Source organism: Carcharodon carcharias, chromosome 13 (assembly GCF_017639515.1).
Source record: "Carcharodon carcharias isolate sCarCar2 chromosome 13, sCarCar2.pri, whole genome shotgun sequence".
Classification (NCBI taxonomy): Eukaryota; Metazoa; Chordata; class Chondrichthyes; order Lamniformes; family Lamnidae; genus Carcharodon; species Carcharodon carcharias.
The window spans coordinates 14,942,156-14,961,657 of record NC_054479.1 but is presented as its reverse complement, the minus strand read 5'-3'; the positions used below and the strand labels follow the sequence as shown (position 1 = coordinate 14,961,657).

Below are 19,502 nucleotides of genomic sequence, written 5' to 3'. Positions count from 1 at the left end.
TCCTATGAGGTGAGCGGTTGTTGAGCCAGCAACTTTTGGAAAGAATTGCAAGGCCAGATCTTTGAAGGTAAAAACTGGAATCCCTTGTGAGAGACAGAGGTTTCAATGAGATAAGAGACTAATAGCAATCCAGAAATACTAATTAATCAAGGGGCAAAAAGGGGTGATGAAATAAATACGATAACTAGCACTAGAGAAAAAGTACTAGGGAAACTAATGGGGCTAAAGGCCGATAAGTCTCCTGGACCTGATGGGTTGTATCTTAGGATATTGAGGGAAGTAGCTATAGAGATAGTGGATGTACTGGTAGTAATTTTCCAAGAGTTCTTAGATTCTGGGAAACTCCCAAAGGATTGGAAAACTACCAATGTAACACCCTGATTCAAAAAGGGAGGGAGATTAACTATATGCCAGTTAACTTAACATCTGTCATTGGGAACATGTTAGAGTTTATTATAAAGGATGTAATAGCAGAGCATTTAAAAATGCATAATATAATCAAAAGAGTCATCATGGAAATCATGCCTGACAAATTTATTAGAATTCTTTGAGGAGGTAACAAGCAGGATAGATAAAGGGGAACCAGTAGATGTAATATATTTGGATTTCAAAAAGGTGTTTAAGGTACCGCACATGAGGCTACTTAAGAGCCCATGGTGTTGGAGTTAGTATATTAGTATGGATAGAGAATTGGCTAACTAATAGAAGACAGAGTTGGGATAAGAGGGGCATTTTCAAGATGACAACCTGTAATAAGTGGAGTGCCACAGGGATCAATATGTATTCATGACTGATGGGGAAAGTGTACAATCGCCAAATTTGTGGATGACACAAAAATAAGTGGGAAGGCAAGTGGTGAGGATGACAGTCTGCAGAGGGATATAGACAGGTTAAGTGAGTGGGCAAAAACTTGGCAGATGGTATATAATGTAGGAAAATTAGGTTATGCACTTTGGCAGGAAGAATAGAGGAGCTGAATATTATTTAAATGGAGAAAGACTGCAAAAAGCTGCAGCACAGAGGGATTTGGGCGTCCTTGTGCATGAATCACAAAAAGCTAGCATACAATTTCAGCAGGTAATAGGGAAGGCAAATGCAATGTTGGCCTTTATTTCAAAAACAATGTAGTGTAAAAATAGGGAAATCTTGCTAAAGCTACACAAGGCACTAGCTAGACCACACCTAGGATACCATGAACAGTTTTGGTCCCCATATCTAAGGAAAGATATACTGGCATTGGAGGCAGTCCAGCGAAGGTTCACTAGGTATGGAGGAATTTTTTTACGAGGAGCGGTTGGGCCTGTACTTGTTGGAGTTTAGAAGAATGAGAGGTGATCTTATTGAAACATGTAAGATTCTTAGGGGGCTTGACAGGAAAGATGCTGAGAGGTTGTTTCCCTTTGTGGGAGAGTCTAGGACCAGAGGGCATGATCTCAAAGTAAGGGGCTGCCCATGTAAGACAATTTCATCTCTGAGGGTAGTGAATCTGTGGAATTCTTTGCTGTAGAGGCTGGGTTGTTAAACATATTCAAGGCTGAGATAGACAGATTTTTAAATTAATAAGGGAATTGAGAGTTATGGGGAAAAGACAGGAAAGTGGAGTTGAGGATTATCAGATCAGCCATGATCTCATTGAATGGCGGAGCAGATTCGATGGGCCAAATGGCCTACTTCTGCTTCTATGTCTTACGGTGTTATTAGTTGACTGTTTACTGATGTCTGAGCGGGTTGCTGAGAAATCGGGCAGATCTATCTTGGTTGCATTTGCCGTTTATTATGCAGTGTAGTGTGTTCAACCACAGTTTGCCTGTTAATTCACATGTACCTCATTAACCCTGAATATTATAGTATAAGATATCATAAATTGTTTTTTCTGACCTTGAATAGTAAAGTTTATATTGTTTGTTCAAAAATCATGGAATCTTTTGGCCTTATTCTCTTAACCAGTATCTTGAACTTTGTCGTCTTTAAACAAAAAGTTACTGTCCCTAACCGGATTATGCCAAAAACATGGATGTGTGGTTTGTGATCATAACAACCTATGGTCAATATTTATAATTTTCAAGTCACCTCTTCCCTTCTGTAGTGAATAGAGCCCAAGTTTCTTTGAATTTAACTGTAGCCAAAAAACAGGCTTTGAAGTAAGGCAACCAAACTGGACACTGTTGTAACACAGCTAATCAATAATTCACAGCAATTTAGCATTATCTCTGCTTTCTATTATGTGCTTCTATTGACTAGAATTTAGGATCACATGAATTTTTTATAACTGCTTTATCAATTTTTCCTTCCACTTTTTTTTTTAAAGATTTGAACTTGCTTCTTCCAAGATATACTGAACCAAACTTTTGAACACTGGAGAGATTGAATTTCATTTGACAGCAATGTACTAATGTGTCCTGTCCACCTGAAGTGGAAGTCCTTTTAAGAATCAACATATACTCAAGATTCAGTGCACATAATTTTATCAAAATACCTATTTCCTCAAAGGTGTCTGGCTATCCCTAATTAAATGTAACTGATTTTTTTTTGTGTGTTTTGCCCTCAACTTTTATTTGCACTGCTGATTCTCTAGTGTAGTGGACCAAGTTTCATATTCAAGGGTGTTTTGAAAGACTGGTCAGAACCTCAGCTATTGCCCTATCTCTGTTTCCCACCCCAGCATTCCAGGCTACATGCCACCATCTTGCAGAGCTATGGGCAAAGAGCAGGGAGCTGGACTAATTTGATAGTTCTTTCAAAGAGCTGGCACAGACATAGTGGATTGAATGGCCTCATTCTGTCCTTTTATGGTCCTATGATCTTATTCCACTTTACCTATGTAATGCTACTGCCTTTTTTATTCTCATTGTCACACTCCTCTGAAACTTGAAGCAAATCATTCAGTTTATTTTCAATTCCTTTTTGTATCATTTGGTCCTAGATTTATCATGCACCCTTTTATTAAGTCTTGTTCTAATTTTAATTTCCCTTCATCGAAGGCAGCTCTGGCTTGTAATCCGTCAGTTGCACGATAGAATTGTGCCCAGTCGCTACTAAATGAGATCAGGTTTTAGTTATTGTGACTGTGAATTATTTGGTGAAAGCTTTCAAATAGTATTGTTTCAACCCAGGATGAGGAAATGAAGAGAAAGGCACAGCAGCTGATGGATACTCGGAGGGAATTAATGTTGCCACGAAGCACAAGTGATCAGGTGAGAGTTGGCTTCACTTGCATCAGCAGTTTCCTTCACAACAGCACTTGCCTTTGTGTATGACTTGTTCATTCTTAATACAGTGGGTATTGGAAATACTAGAGGCTGTGCAGGGTTTTGCCTTAATGAATAGTGATAATCTTCCATAAAACTGAAGCCTTATAATTACTAGTCAGACCACATTGGAAGTGCTGTGTTCAATTTTGGTCACCTTTATGATGAAAATAATGTATGTGCAACAATGATCCAAATTGTAAACCAGATGAGATATTAAGAAGGTCTTACTCTTGGTTTTCACAAAATAAAAGCGTATATAAACATGGAATGAAATTTCTCAAAATACCCAAATTCCATACAAAAGTGAGCACGAGAGTGAGCTGAAGATTAGCTGTGAGTGCTACAAATTAACTGTACAAGAGAAGTGCACACCAACCCTGATGCCTTTACCCAGTAAGCCACCAGGGAAATGGAGAAGTCTAGGGATTGCAGAGGGAGACCCACTTTAAAAGATGGATTTCTGTTGGGATTGCAGATCTTTGTTTGCACCTGTTGGTGACAGCTGGTTAACTAGATATTGTAATACAGTATTTTATTGTAACATTAAAGTACAGTGCATGTTGAGTAACATTTTTGATTTCAGTACAATGCACCTGGAGTATAGGGATGATGGTGGATTTCTTCTAATCTCTGCTATGCCTGTGTAGTGCAAGTTATTTGTTTTAAATTTGTATTACAAATTTCAGCTGCTGCTCTGGATCTAAATCTATTATTCCCATCTTTTTTCCTCTTGGGGACCCTTCTCCAGTCTCCTCCTGCCTGCCTTATCACCCCACTTGAATACTTTGCCCCCTCCAATCCCTTCCCAAGCATTCACTACTTCTGATTTCCTTATTCTGCCATTTCATAGAATCTTACAGCACAGGAGAAGACCATTCAGCCTATTGTGTCTGCAATAGCTCTTTTTAAAGCTTTCTCCTTTCCACTCTGTTTCTTTTGCCAAGCTTGAATCCCTCTTATGGAAAGGCCACAGCTATCCTCAATATACCCTTTTAGCATTCTGGAAAAGCCCATAAAAGGAGCAGCCCAGTCTGTGGTCTAGCTTCTGGAGTTTACCTGCCCCCCTGGCTATTTGGGATTTTCAGCAAACATTGAAGAATCTATTGGGTCGATCTTGAAAATGAAAAACACAGTGGTATTAAAAAACTATACCTCTATTTTGCTGCTTTTGTCATTTAATCCAATGCCTTTTGTGTGTGGCAGAAGTAATTCCGATTGTATTGTATTTATCAGTGATTTGGTGACTACCGGATTTTGGGGTTGCCACGTGTTCGCACACCAAGCGTTGCTAGTATGGAAAATGGAAACAAAACTGATGAGCATTTTGTTTTGGCTGCCTGTTTGTGAATGTGGCCACAAAGTTTTCACTTGTAGCTTCAACCGTACCAACTGAGAATTTAATTTTTTTTGGGTGGATTAATGTTGTTTAAAAACTTTGATTCCACAGCTTTTCGTCCCCACCCCTTTGGTCCTTTTTTTTTAATCACCTTCCTTCCTTTAATTTAAAAGAGAGGCTTTCACCAACCTCAGGGTATCCCAAAGTGCCTTTACAGCCAATAAAGCACTTGAAAGATTTGGGGAGGCATGATAGGGAGCAAAGGTAGAAAGGAATTGATTAATCAAGGTTTTTTTTTTGTTTTGTTTTTTACAGCCATCAACTGGTATAAAACGGCCACATGAAGAGGACTGTCCCTCAAATACTAAACGACCCAAGTGCTCTTCAAGCAAAACAGTTACTCAAGAGTAGGGAACCTAAAGTGGATGCAGCATAACTGTTACCTCCTGTGTGTGGAGTCCCCAAAGAAACTGCTTCATTTGATTTGCTCTGGGTGTCAATGACCCATTTTAGACAAAATGTTTTCTGTGCTTTGCGTCTTTTATGAAGCACATTCATTCTATCAATGCATCTAGAATTCTTCCTATAACTTGTATTACAAATTAAAACGTTTCCATTTGGTTTTCATTCTGTGCTCTCTAGAGCCCAAAATGGGAGATGGTCAGTCATTATACCCATTATATAGATAATTTGTTTTATGTTAAACCTCTACACCTTTTACATGCTTTATACATTGTGCGATTTAAATAAAAGTTTTGGTATAAATACTAAGGCAGCTTAAAGAGCTTAGTGTTGCTCTTACACAGAGTCAACTTTAGCTGGTAAAAATGTTATTGATTTATCATACTGGTCTCTTTTATATGTAAAAGAAGTAGAGTGAAGTGGGACTCAAACATACTGCTGAATGTTGCACTACCTCACAAATTTCCCAAAATAATTGAGAGATGGGGAATATAACTAGATTGTGTGAAGTATGAAAAACTGAATAAATGACTATTCTAATTGCTGCACTGATAATCAAATTTGGCTTTAAAGCTGTCAACTGACCATGTGGGCTGGATCCCTAGGTTTCATTTCTGATAGCAGCCTTTGGTCATGGATAGCAAAGGCAAAGACACTTTAATATAACGTGGGAAATGGAGACCTTTCCCTTCCCAAGGTATAATTTTTGCCCTTTATGAAGTTTGGTTCTAAAGCTGCAAAACTACCATTTTAAGTGTTTTTTTTGTTGAACTGCAGATGCTGCATTTAAATGAGTGGCTGTCCTTGTTCATCCTCAAATTTCTATAGAAGTGGATTTGTTGGTATCCCAGTGGTTTAGTGGGTATATCCACCATCCATCCATTGCACTGAGCCATACAGATCACTAGGATCCCAAGTTTTGCTTCCTTAGTCTGTCCTGAAATTAAGCGGTTGCAACCAGGTAGCAGTAGGGTTACTACAGCTGACCTTGTCGTCTTTATGCTGGGAAGATGGGGTTTTTGCCCCTGATGGCTGACTGTTGCTGAAAAGTTTGCTTATGAAGCTTGAGTCATGTCGGATCGACCCAAGCTATGATGCTGTCTAATAGCCTAGATTTGCTGACCAGACTGGCAAATGAAGCTATGGCCCTTGGCTGAGATACTGGAGGTGTACTTATGCCATGTGCAAATGTATACTACCAAGAGACGGGGCTTTGAGACAAATGTGTGGAGTGCCCAGGGTAAATTTTGACTGAGGAAAAAAATCCAGTGTGGGTATTTAAGGCAATATGCAAAGGAAAGCCAGCTGCTATGAATCAGTGTAATCTTGTTTCTACTGTCAAATGGCTCAAGTATGTTGCATTTGTTTTTCTCACTCCATTATGTTAGAGGTTGTCCCCAGATTTGTATTTAGCTGAGCTTTTTCACCTTAAATGATCATGCAAACATAACGATGTTTTGATGTCATTTTGGAAATCTGTAAGACTATTCCATGGTGGAACTTACATGTATCCATTTTCCACCCTCTATAATCTTTTATGATCTTTCTATTCCTAAATATTTTAACCTGTCTTAATGACAACTGCACCTTATGTTGCAACTCTTTAATCATCTAAAAATCTGATGTGAATTGTATATTCATTTAGCTGATTCTGTCTAGTTTTACAGTCCCTTATGAACTTCCATAAGTCTAATTACTTATCTTACTGCAGCAAGCTTTCCACCTGTTCTTGATTCTCATCGTTCCTTTCTGCATCCTTGTGCATTTGTAACTTCACTGTGTGGATCAGTTCTATTTCTTGCCCTGTTACAAACATTAGGATAGTGATGCTTAATTCTATCATGCTAGATGCAAAAACTTTCTAGTGTAGCTTCTGAAATTAAATAGTAATAATTCTGATGAACATAAACTTCCTTTTCCATTCAGTTGCACTTATGCTTAGATGGTGTTTAAGGGAGGAGAGTAGCCATGCTAGCTGATATTCTGCTCATGTAAGTGTATATTGAAAAGGTAGCAAACAGCCAGGAGCATATTAAAATGCTTTGAATTGTACGTGCTCAAGCAATATGAAAGTAATACACAGTATGAATGACACTTCACCTCAGAACATGTTTGTTTTAAGAATGTTCATGGAAAGTGTCCAAGACATCATGTGCATTGAGATTCCATCTGCTGTAGTTAGAAGTACTTTTTTTTTCAGTTATTTTGTTTGTGCTGTACCGACTGCACTTTTGTGTGTCAGGGTCAGCACCCTCATAAAGCCTATGACAGCAATTAAATGTTATGGAGGGAGAGCTTTTTTTCTTTGGATTAGCTTTAACCAAGACAAAGAAACAAAAAGATTAGAATCGGACTTGAAATCAGCACCAACTTTTGTGTTTTCTTTTTAATAAAACTTGCACTTGTATAGCCAAAACACTATTAAATGCTTCACTGAGCCTTTAAATTTGATTTTCACTTTGTAGCTAAACCTAGTCAGTAGAGCTAAAAAGCTGGACTTATGCACAAATGTTCAATCTCAAGATGATTATATTGTAAGATGAAAGTGTCGAAATGTTGTCTTGCTATATTTTCATAGTGGTATATTGAACTTTGGTTTGGAAAAGCCAGAAGAACAGGAAGCGAGGATGAAGAATGTTTAGAAATGTAGTTATGGAAAGCCTTAACGTTTGAGGTTTAAATTGCCCTGTGTTGTATTTAGTACACTAGTTAGTGTTTTTTCCCCTAAGCTGGTAGAGAGTTGAGTTAGTGTGCTAAAACTGGGGAAATTAAATCCTCATAAGCTGTTTGTCCTCTGCTTTGAAAATATTATTTATCTAGAAGCCTTGCTTCTACTGTATGGCTATTAAGCCTCATTACAACTGCAAAACAGTTTTTCAAAAGAAAACACAAAGTTGATCATTGACCTTTCAGTTACAACTCTAACTGATCTGAGGAACCCGGAAGCAACCACAGTTATCCTCCCAGGGAGCTTTGTGGCCTTTTCCAAAAGAAAATGAGCCAGTTAAGTGTCACAAACCTGCCCCTGACTACTTGTGAGCAGTGCACTTATTACATTATACATTCGAGCGGTGGTTAAAGCAAGGAGTGGTAGATGAAAGTTTACGGTCATGCCCTTGTACAAGCTGATATGACTCTAAAAGACAGCTATTGCTGAGGGATTGAGTTACAGTTCAAGGATTTCCATTTTTATTTAGATATACACCACCTGATGTGATGTTTTTGTGATCGTTGGATCCAATAGTTGCTCAAAATGAGATGCTACTTCCAGCCTGCCAACCTTGGTTTACATTGTATTCTGAGCTTGTCCACAGAATTGGAGGTGTATTATATATTTAGTATTTAATTTTCTTATTTCTGTAACTTCTCTTCCTGACAATTGCACCCCCCCCCCCCCCCCCCACACTGCTGCAAACATGGATCTTTTTGACTCTTGACAAATCTTATAATTGAGGAATTAATGAATTTCCAAAACATTGCTGTTTTATCTGCATGTTGGTTCTTTTTTAAGATGGATTTAATTTTCTGTATAGTTGGGGAAGATGGTTTACATGAAAACTTGTTTTATAAACCAAGACTGACTACATTTTGTACAAAAAAAATCAATAAATGATTTCTAAGAATTATACAGCTTCATTATTAATTCCTTGAGGGAAAAATAAATTGTTTCCTGGTAGTAACAGCTTGTAATGTGCCAATTGATGCTGGAGATGCCCAAGCCCATTGGAGGATTGAGTTTATTTTATTATAGCACTGTTGGGACTTAGTTGACATATGTACCGTAACCACAAAGGCATGATGGATAAATGTTGGCTACAGTTCTGTATGAGTCATGACGTGTTAAGTGATGAAAAAGGACAAATTCAGACCAAGTTTTAAAACCCTCTGTTTAAAAGTCATTGGAATGTGGATAGCTCCAAGGAAGCTGTTACCCTTTTAACTGGTAATGACTATGTCTAGCTAGATAGCTGTGAAACGGGACAAATCCACATTGATCTCGTTAAGTGACTTGATGTGGATCCCCCCTGAATGACCGTGACCTAAACCAGGCTCCAGGTGCCATCATGACCAATTAGATGGACAGAAACAGGGTTTTACCTCGTACAGCACAGAGCCAAGCTGTGAACAGTGTATATAAGTAAGGATACTAAGCGTGCACCATTATCAAGGAGCGGACTGAAACTGTTCCATTGTAATGTGACGGCTAACCACTGCACTCAAGTATCATGATTTTGTGCTTATTGAGGAAAACTTAATAAAGTCTGTGAAGCTTGTAGAAACACCCTGGTATCTGTGTGGTTATGTAGCTCCTCTGAGCTGAAAGTCCCTTTTTAGATCTGCTTTCCCAACTCGGTAAGTGATTGCTAAGTGACTTCAGTCTTGCGATTAAAGAAAACGCTGGACCTTGCACCACCAGGCTCATCAATTGCTCAAATCAAGGCTTTAGCTAAAAAAGTTGAGATTGATTCCAACTCGGGGGGTGACGTTGCCTGGAGTTGACCAGTACCAAAAATTATATGAACTGCCACCTTCATGAATACGTGGGAGTATGCAGAATTGAGTGTGGGCTTGATGTGCACATGGAAGCTGCTTGTGGGTTCATTAAACAGTCAGGAGACAGCAAATCTCCATCATTCTGTAGCTCCAGAGCAGACCAACCGTGTTATGAGAAACATCTAGTGTGACATCACAGGAAAACAGGTAGTTGCTAGGTTTGAGTTGTTGCAACCTGTATAGATTTAACTGGGAGTGGGAGAAGTGGCGGACTAGTGTGGAACCAGTCCTGAGCAGGAGGATGTAAATCAGGGCCAGGACTCAAGGCCTGCACATAAGGCACACCAGTCTGCTGCTTGGATTGGCACAGAGTTTGAAGGAAGAGTTGGGGGGTGGTTGGCGGGGGGGGGGAATGATATCGCAGGAAAGTCATTAGTTAATTGGTTGGTGGGTATCTACTGTAAAGATGTGTCCAAGTAGCTAGATCAATTCACTACTTTTAGGAAAGATGGGTAAATAGCTGGATTATAGAAAAACAAGTTTTCCAATAATCCTTGGGTAACTAACTTTTATGGGCTTGGGAGAAGGAGCTGATTGGTAAGGGTGAGTAATTCTACTTTCTAGTCTCCAATTTATAGTAAATAGTCCAGAAGTAAACAAGGTATGGCAGGGCAGCTCGGCCACAGCGAATACACATCCTCTGGTATTTGGGGAGTAATTAATGCTGCATATGGTAAAGATGAACATGTACAGGAAGTATCACCAGCTGCAGAAACTTGAGCTCCAGGTTTCAGAACTCGAGCAACAGCAGGAGTCACTTGGTGCATCCATGAAGCTGAGAACTATGTGGATAGCATGTTTAAGGAGGTGGTTGCGCTACAGGTTAGGAGCATGCAGGCAGAGGGGGAATGGGTGACTACCAGACAGTCTAGGAGTGCCTCTTGCTCACTAACCGGTTTTCCATTTTGGATACCGGCAAGGGCAATGGTACCTCAGAGGAGTGTAGCAATAGCCAAGTTCGTGGCAACCCTCCGGTGGCTCAGCTGCACAGATTGGAAGAAGAGTGACAGAGCAATAGTGGTAAGAGATTTGATAGTTAGGGGAACAGAAAGATGTTTCTGTGGCCCTAAATGTAACTCCAGGTTGAACATAGGGCTTAGCAGGAGTAGGCCATTCAGCCTTTTGAGCCTGCTGTGCCATTTGATAAGATCATGAGATAAGTCAACTTCACTTCGCTGTCTGTTCCCTATAACCCTTGATTTCCTTGTCGATCACAAATCTGTTTAACTCTTCCTTGAATACATTCAATGACCCCTGCCTCCACTGCTTTCAGGCAAAGAGAATTCCACAAACAAACGATACTTTGTGATAATTTCTCCTCATCTCTGTCTTCATGTTAGACCTCTTTGTTTTGAGATAAAAACAAAAAACAAAAAACTGTGGATGCTGGAAATACAAAACAAAAACAGAATTACCTGGAAAAGCAGGTCTGGCAGCATTGGCGGAGAAGAAAAGAGTTGACGTTTCGAGTCCTCATGACCCTTCGACAGAACTAGGCGAAACCCAGGTAGGGGTGAAATATAAGCTGGTTGAAGGTGGTGGGGGGGGTGGTGGGGTGTTGGGTGGGGGGAGAGAAGTGGAGGGGGGTGGTGTGGTTGTAGGCAAAAGCAGTGATAGAAGCAGATCATCAAAAGATGTCACAGACAGCAGAACAAAAGAACACATAGGTGTCGAAGTTGGTGATATTATCTAAACGAATATGCTAATTAAGAATGGATGGTAGGGCACTCAAGGTATAGCTCTAGTGGGGGTGGGGGGAGCATAAAAGATTTAAAAATATTTTAAAATAATGGAAATAGGAGGGAAAAAGAAAAATCTATATAATTTATTGGAAAAAAACAAAAAGGGGGAAGAAACAGAAAGGGGGTGGGGATGGAAGAGGGTGGTCAAGACCTAAAGTTGTTGAATTCAATATTTAGTCCGGAGGGCTGTAAAGTGCCTAGTTGGAAGATGAGGTGTTGTTCCTCCAGTTTGCGTTGGGCTTCACTGGAACAATGCAGCAAGCCAAGGACAGACATGTGGGCAAGAGAGCAGGGTGGAGTGTTGAAATGGCAAGCGACAGGGAGGATTGGGTCATTCTTGCAGACAGACCGCAGGTGTTCTGCAAAGCGGTCGCCCAGTTTACGTTTGGTCTCTCCAATATAGAGGAGACCGCATTGGGAGCAACGAATGCAGTAGACTAAGTTGGGGGAAATGCAAGGGAAATGTTGCTTCACTTGAAAGGAGTGTTTGGGCCCTTGGACGGTGAGGAGAGTGGAAGTGAAGGGGCAGGTGTTACATCTTTTGCGTGGGCATGGGGTGGTGCCATAGGTGGGGGTTGGGGAGTAGGGGTGATGGAGGAGTGCACCAGGGTGTCCCGGAGGGAACGATCCCTACGGAGTGCCGACAGTGGGGGTGAAGGGAAGATGTGTATGGTAGTGACATCATGCTGGAGTTGGCGGAGGATGATCCTTTGAATGCGGAGGCTGGTGGGGTGATAAGTGAGGACAAGGGGGACCCTATCATGTTTCTGGGAGGGAGGAGAAGGCGTGAGGGCGGATGTGCGGGAGATGGGCCGGACACGGTTGAGGGCCCTGTCAACGACCGTGGGTGGAAAACCTCGGTTAAGGAAGAAGCAGGACATGTCAGAGGAACTGTTTTTGAAGGTAGCATCATCGGAACAGATGCGACGGAGGCGAAGGAACTGAGAGAATGGGATGGAGTCCTTACAGGAAGCGGGGTGTGAGGAGCTGTGGGAGTCGGTAGGCTTGTAATGGATATTGGTGGACAGTCTATCACCAGAGATTGAGACTGAACTTGCTCCTGCCCCACAGAACTCATTTCTCGTTATCTTAACTCCCTTCTCTCTCCCCTTGTCCAGTCCCTTCCCACCTACATCCATGATTCCTCTGACACCTTATGTCACATCAACAATTTCCAGTTCCCTGGCCCCAACCGCTTCCTCTTCACCATGGACATCCAATCCCTCTACACCTCCATCCCCCACCAGGATGGTCTGAGGGCCCTTAGCTTCATCCTCGAACAGAGGCCCGAACAATCCCCATCCACCACTATTCTCCTCCGTCTGTTGAACTTGTTCTCACACTGAACAATTTCTCCTTCAACTCCTCTCACTTCCTCCAAATAAAAGGTGTGGCTATGGGCATCCGCATGGGCCCTAGCTATGCCTGTCTCTTTATGGGCTATGTGGAACATTCCTTGTTCCAGTCCTACTCCAGCCCCCTTCCACAACTCTTTCTCCGGTACATCGATGATTACTTCGGTGCTGCTTCGTGCTCTCGTCAGGACTTGGAAAAATTTATTAATTTTGCTTCCAATCTCCACCCCTCCATCATTTTCAGATGGTCCATCTCTGACACTTCCCTTCCCTTCCTTGATCTCGCTGTCTCAATCTCTGGTGATAGACTGTCCACCAATATCCATTACAAGCCTACTGACTCCCACAGCTACCTTGACTACAGCTCCTCACACCCCGCTTCCTGTAAGGACTCCATCCCATTCTCTCAGTTCCTTCGCCTCCGTCGCATCTGTTCCGATGATGCTACCTTCAAAAACAGTTCCTCTGACATGTCCTCCTTCTTCCTTAACCGAGGTTTTCCACCCACGGTCGTTGACAGGGCCCTCAACCGTGTCCGGCCCATCTCCCGCACATCCGCCCTCACGCCTTCTCCTCCCTCCCAGAAACATGATAGGGTCCCCCTTGTCCTCACTTATCACCCCACCAGCCTCCGCATTCAAAGGATCATCCTCCGCCATTTCCGCCAACTCCAGCATGATGCCACTACCATACACATCTTCCCTTCACCCCCACTGTCGGCATTCCGTAGAGATCGTTCCCTCCGGGACACCCTGGTCCACTCCTCCATCACCCCCTACTCCCCAATCCCCACCTATGGCACCACCCCATGCCCACGCAAAAGATGTAACACCTGCCCCTTCACTTCCTCTCTCCTCACCGTCCAAGGGCCCAAACACTTCTTTCAAGTGAAGCAACATTTCCCTTGCATTTCCCCCAACTTAGTCTACTGCATTCGTTGCTCCCAATGTGGTCTCCTCTACATTGGAGAGACCAAACGTAAACTGGGCGACCGCTTTGCAGAACACCTGCGGTCTGTCCGCAAGAATGGCCCAAACCTTCCTGTTGCTTGCCATTTCAACACTCCACCCTGCTCTCTTGCCCACATATCTGTCCTTGGCTTGCTGCATTGTTCCAGTGAAGCCCAACGCAAACTGGAGGAACAGAACCTCATCTTCCAACTAGGCACTTTACAGCCTTCAGGACTGAATATTGAATTCAACAACTTGAATTCTTGACCTCCCCCCTCCATCCCCACCCCCTTTCTGTTTCTTCCCCCTTCCTTTTGTTTTCTTCCAATAAATTATATAGATTTTTCTTTTTCCCTATTTCCATTATTTTAAAATATTTTTAAATCTTTTATGCTCCCCCACCCCCACTAGAGCTATACCTTGAGTGCCCTACCATCCATTCTTAATTAGCATATTCGTTTAGATAATATCACCAACTTCGACACCTATGTGTTCTTTTGTTCTGCTGTCTGTGACATCTTTTGATGATCTGCTTCTATCACTGCTTTTGCCTACAACCACACCACCCCCCTCCACTTCTCTCCACCCACCCAACCCCACCCCCCCACCACCTTCAACCAGCTTATATTTCACCCCTTCCTGGGATTCGCCTAGTTCTGTCGAAGGGTCATGAGGACTCGAAACGTCAACTCTTTTCTTCTCCGCTGATGCTGCCAGACCTGCTGAGTTTTTCCAGGTAATTCTGTTTCTCTTTGTTTTAAACTCTGTCCCCTGGTTCTAGTCTCCTCCATAAGTGGAAACGTCCTCCCTGTACCTATTCTATGCTTCCATAAGATCACCTCTCATTCTTCTAAATGCTAATGGGTATAGGCCCAACTTCTTCAACCTTTCTTCATAGAATAAGCCTTTCATCCCAGGAGTGAGTTGAGTGAACCTTCTGAACTGCTTCTAATGCAATTATATCCTTTTTCAAATAAGGAGGCCAAAACTGTACACAGTATTCCAGATGTGGTCTCACATCTGCAGTAAAACTTCCCTACTTTCATATTCCATTCCCCTTGTAATAAATACCAATAATCAATTTGCCTTCCTATTCACTTGCTGTATCTGCATATTAACTTTGTGATTTATATAGCAGGACCTCTGTACCACTGACTTTTGCAATCCCTCCACTTAAATAATTATATTGCTTTTCTATCTAAGTTTCTATCTAAGTTTAAGCTAGCTTGTAAGGGGGTTGGGAAACTGAGAGGGAATTTGGATAGGAGGAAAACAAAGTGGGCAATAGAAAAGTAGTAAACAAAAATGGAAGGCAGTAGAAACAAATGCCAGCATCAAATAGAGTCAAAATATGGAATGTTAAAAAGGCTGAATTAAGGACACTCGATCTGCTGAGAATGCTACATGCATTCAAAGTAGCTGAATTGGTGGCACAAATAGAAGTAAATGGGTATGATCTAATTGCCATTTTGAAGACATGGCTACAGGGTAATCAAGACCGGGAACTAAATATTCAAGGATATTTGACAATTAGGAAAGACAGACAAAAAGGAAAAGCAAGTGGGGTAGCACTAATAAGGGCTGCGATCAGTACATGGAGCTAAGAAAAAGCAAGGGTCAGCAAACATTGGCAGGGGTTATTTATAGGCCACCAAACAGAAGTGATAATATAGGGTGCAGTATAAATCAGGAAATTAGAGGTGTATGTAACAAGGGTAATATAGTAATCATGGGTGACTTCAATCTACATGTAGACTGGTAAATCTAATGAACTTTAATGCAATGGAAGATAAATTCCTGGAATGTGTACGAGATGGGTTTTTTTGAGCAGTGTGTTGAGGAACCAACTAGGGAACAGGCTATTTCAGATCTAGTATAATGCAATGAGAAAGGACTAATTAATAATCTTGTAAAAGAATCTTTTAGGGAATTGTGACCATAATATCATGGAAAATTCTAAGTTGAAAATGATGTAGTTCAATCTGAAACTAGGGTATTAAATCTAATCAAAAGAAACAACAAAGGTATGAGGGGCAAGTTGACTGGTGGGTTGGAGAAGGGTTGGGCCAGGCCAGGCCCAAGGTTTCCACAGGCTAATGGTGAAGCAGGGAGAGGCGTCCAAACTGTGAAGGCATAACTGAAAAAGAATGAAAATTTTCAACCAGCACACTGGAGTAGCCAATCCTCTCCCCTGCAGAATGGATTAGTTCCATGCGAGTTGGGTAGAAGGCTGCGAACACAGATTCCTACCCTCGCACATACATTGACACCACAGGTTAAAGACACCAACTTAGCACGAGAAAGAGAGGAAAGTTACTGAAGTAAACAGATGAAACACTATGATAGTCGTTACAGAAGGAGAACATTATCAGATCTTCAACCAGGAGAACAGGTTTGGATCAGAGATCAATCAAGAAATAGTGGAAAAATCGCCATAGCCGAGATCTTACATTGTTCAGATGGAACTGGGCACCGTAAGAAAAAACAGATGAGCTTTGATGAGATTGCAATTGAGCAGCAGAGTGACAACCAGAGAGCACACAGTCATCACAAATGATTGAAAACACCGAAGCAGATAATCCCAAACATCTACTCGTTTGAGTTCTGTTCAATCACATCCAAAAGATCGACATCAGAATGAGTGTGCTTTATTCCCTACAAACTAGAGAAGAACTAGGTATGGTATTTTTAAAAACATTTTTGTTTCTTCTTTTAATTACATATACATTAGAAAACAAACAACAATAAAATGCCTCTCCATCCGCACCAGTCTTGGCCATTAAATCCTTGAGGGCTTGGGCATCTCCAGCGTAAAGATGAGTGGCTCTGAAGAAGAATTTACGGACTTGAAACGTTAACTCTTTTTCTCTCCACAGATACTGCTAGATCTGCTGAGTTTTTCTAGCATTTTCTGTTTTTGTTTGGCATAGTACAAGTTGTTCTGCTTTTTTTCTGTATTTCCCCTTTATCTTTCCACCACATTAAAAGATGATGTCCATGATGCAGCTGACAAGGGAACTTGGACTTTGACCAATAGCTACTGGAAAGTTGCCTTTGAGAGCATGTCGCTTTTAGCATGTTATTCTTTCTCAAAAACATGGCAGGGATTGTCAGTTGTAGCTCCGCACCACCAACTGTTGGGACCACTGTTGAATGATATGCAGTGTATTTGCAATTCTACAATCCTCTGGGACCACCCCTGAGTCAAAGGAGGATTAAAAAATGATGAACAGTACCTCTGCCATTTCCACTCTCACTTCCCTCCATATGCTTGGATGCATCTGGTGCCTTGTCAACTTTAAGTACAGATAACCTATCCAATACCACCACCTTTTCAATTTTAAATCCATCTAGTGTCTGGCTTACCTCATCTTTTACCATGGCCTGAGTAGCATCTTCTTCCTTGGTAAAGGCAGACGCAAAGTATTTATTTAGTACCTCAGCTTTGCCCTCTGCCTCCATGTGTAAATCCCCTTTTTGGTCCCCACTCCTCCTCTTACCACTTTTTGTTTACTATTTATATGGCTATAGATGATTTTGGGATTCCCTTTTATGCTAGCTGCCAGTCTCTTTTCATGCTCCCGCTTTGGAAACTTATTGGCTTCTTCACCTCTTCTCTGAACCTTCTGCATTCAGGTTGGTTTTCAACTGTATTTTTTACCTGACACCTGTCATAAGAACACTTTTTTCTTCTTTATCTTAATTTCTATTTCCTCTGTCATCCAGGGAGCTCTGAATTTGTTAACCCTACCTTTCCCTCTCAAGGGAATATACTCTGACTGTGCCCAAATCACCTCTTCTTTGTAGGTAGCTCATTGTTCAGCTACTGTTTCTCCTAAACCAAAACAGAATTACCTGGAAAAACTCAGCAGGTCTGGCATCGACGGAGAAGAAAAGAGTTGACGTTTCGAGTCCTCATGACCCTTCGACAGAACTAGGTGAATCCCAGGAAGGGTTGAAATATAAGCTGGTTTAAGGTGGGGGGGGGGTGTTGGGTGGGGGGAGAGGGAGAGAAGTAGAGGGGGGTGGTGTGGTTGTAGGCAAAAGCAGCGATAGAAGCAGATCATCAAAAGATGTCACAGACAGCAGAACAAAAGAACACATAGGTGTCGAAGTTGGTGATATTATCTAAACGAATGTGCTAATTAAGAATGGATGGTAGGGCACTCAAGGTATAGCTCTAGTGGTGGTGGGGGGAGCATAAAAGATTTAAAAATATTTTAAAATAATGGAAATAGGAGGGAAAAAGAAAAATCTATATAATTTATTGGAAAAAAACAAAAGGAAGGGGGAAGAAACAGAAGTGGGGTGGGGATGGAGGAGGGAGGTCAAGACCTAAAGTTGTTGAATTCAATATTCAGTCCTGAAGGCTGTAAAGTGCCTAGTCGTTAGATGAGGTGTTGTTCCTCCAGTTTGCGTTGGGCTTCACTGGAACAATGCAGCAAGCCAAGGACAGACATGTGGGCAAGAGAGCAGGGTGGAGTGTTGAAATGGCAAGCGACAGGGAGGTTTGGGTCATTCTTGCGGACAGACCGCAGGTGTTCTGCAAAGCGGTCGCCCAGTTTACTCTACTGCATTCGTTACTCCCAATGCGGTCTCCTCTACATTGGAGAGACCAAATGTAAACTGGGCGACCGCTTTGCAGAACACTTGCGGTCTGTCTGCAAGAATGACCCAAACCTCCCTGTCGTTTGCCATTTCAACACTCCACCCTGCTCTCTTGCCCACATATCTGTCCTTGGCTTGCTGCATTGTTCCAGTGAAACCCAACGCAAACTGGAGGAACAACACCTCATCTTCCAACTAGGCACTTTACAGTCTTCCGGACTGAATATTGAATTCAACAACTTTAGGTCTTGACCTCCCTCCTCCATCCCCACCCCCCTTCTGTTTCTTCCCCCTTCCTTTTGTTTTTTTTCCAATAAATTATATAGATTTTTCTTTTTCCCTCCTATTTCCATTATTTTAAAGTATTTTTAAATCTTTTATGCTCCCCCATCCCCACTAGAGCTATACCTTGAGTGCCCTACCATCCATTCTTATTTAGAACATTCGTTTAGATAATATCACCAACTTCGACACCTATGTGTTCTTTTGTTCTGCCGTCTGTGACATCTTTTGATGATCTGCTTCTATCACTGCTTTTGCCTACAAACACACCACCCCCCTCCACTTCTCTCCCTCTCCCCCCACCACCTTATATTTCAACCCTTCCTGGGATTCACCTAGTTCTGTCGAAGGGTCATGAGGACTCGAAACGTCAACTCTTTTCTTCTCCGCCGATGCTGCCAGACCTGTTGAGTTTTTCCAGGTAATTTTGTTTTTGTTTTGGATTTCCAGCATCCGCAGTATTTTGTTTTTATCTCTACTGTTTCTCCTGCCAAACTTCAACTCCAATTTATTTAGCTCAGATCCATTCATACCCCATTGAAGTTGGCTCTTCCCCCGTTAGTTATTCCTACTCTGGACTGTTCTTCCTCCTTTTCCATGACCAGCCTATGCTTTATGATACAATGATCACTGTCTCCTAAATGTTCTCCTGCTGAACTTGATCTACTTGGCCCACCTCATTTCCAAGAACCAGGTCTAGCAATGCCTCCTTTCTCATTGGACTGGAAACATACTGAAGAAAATTTTCCTGAACACAGTCTAGGAACTCATGTCCTCTCTGCCCTTTCCCTTACTATTATTCCGGTCTATATCTGGATAAGTGAAGTCCCCATTATAAGTACTGTATAATTTTTGCAATTTTCTGTAATTTCTTTGCAAACATGTTCCTCTACATCCTTCCCAGTAGTTGGTGCCCTATGGACTATACTGAGCAATGTAATTGCGCCTTTTTTGTTCCCGAG

At 41.7% G+C, this 19,502-nt stretch overlaps 1 protein-coding gene across 2 annotated transcripts in view; it reads left to right on the top strand.

The window, feature by feature from the left end:
* chek2 (checkpoint kinase 2) overlaps nt 1-8,419 on the top strand; it is a 36,057-nt gene extending 27,638 nt beyond the window's left edge. The window contains exons 13-14 of one of the 2 annotated variants that reach the window (XM_041202903.1): nt 3,114-3,194; nt 4,903-8,419. In XM_041202903.1, coding sequence (XP_041058837.1) covers nt 3,114-3,194; nt 4,903-4,998 — 177 coding nt within the window. In that variant the 3' untranslated portion in view covers nt 4,999-8,419. The remainder of the gene's footprint in view (nt 1-3,113; nt 3,195-4,902) is intronic. The other variant, XM_041202904.1, reaches the window with a different exon arrangement.
* The last annotated feature ends 11,083 nt before the right edge of the window (nt 8,420-19,502 follow it).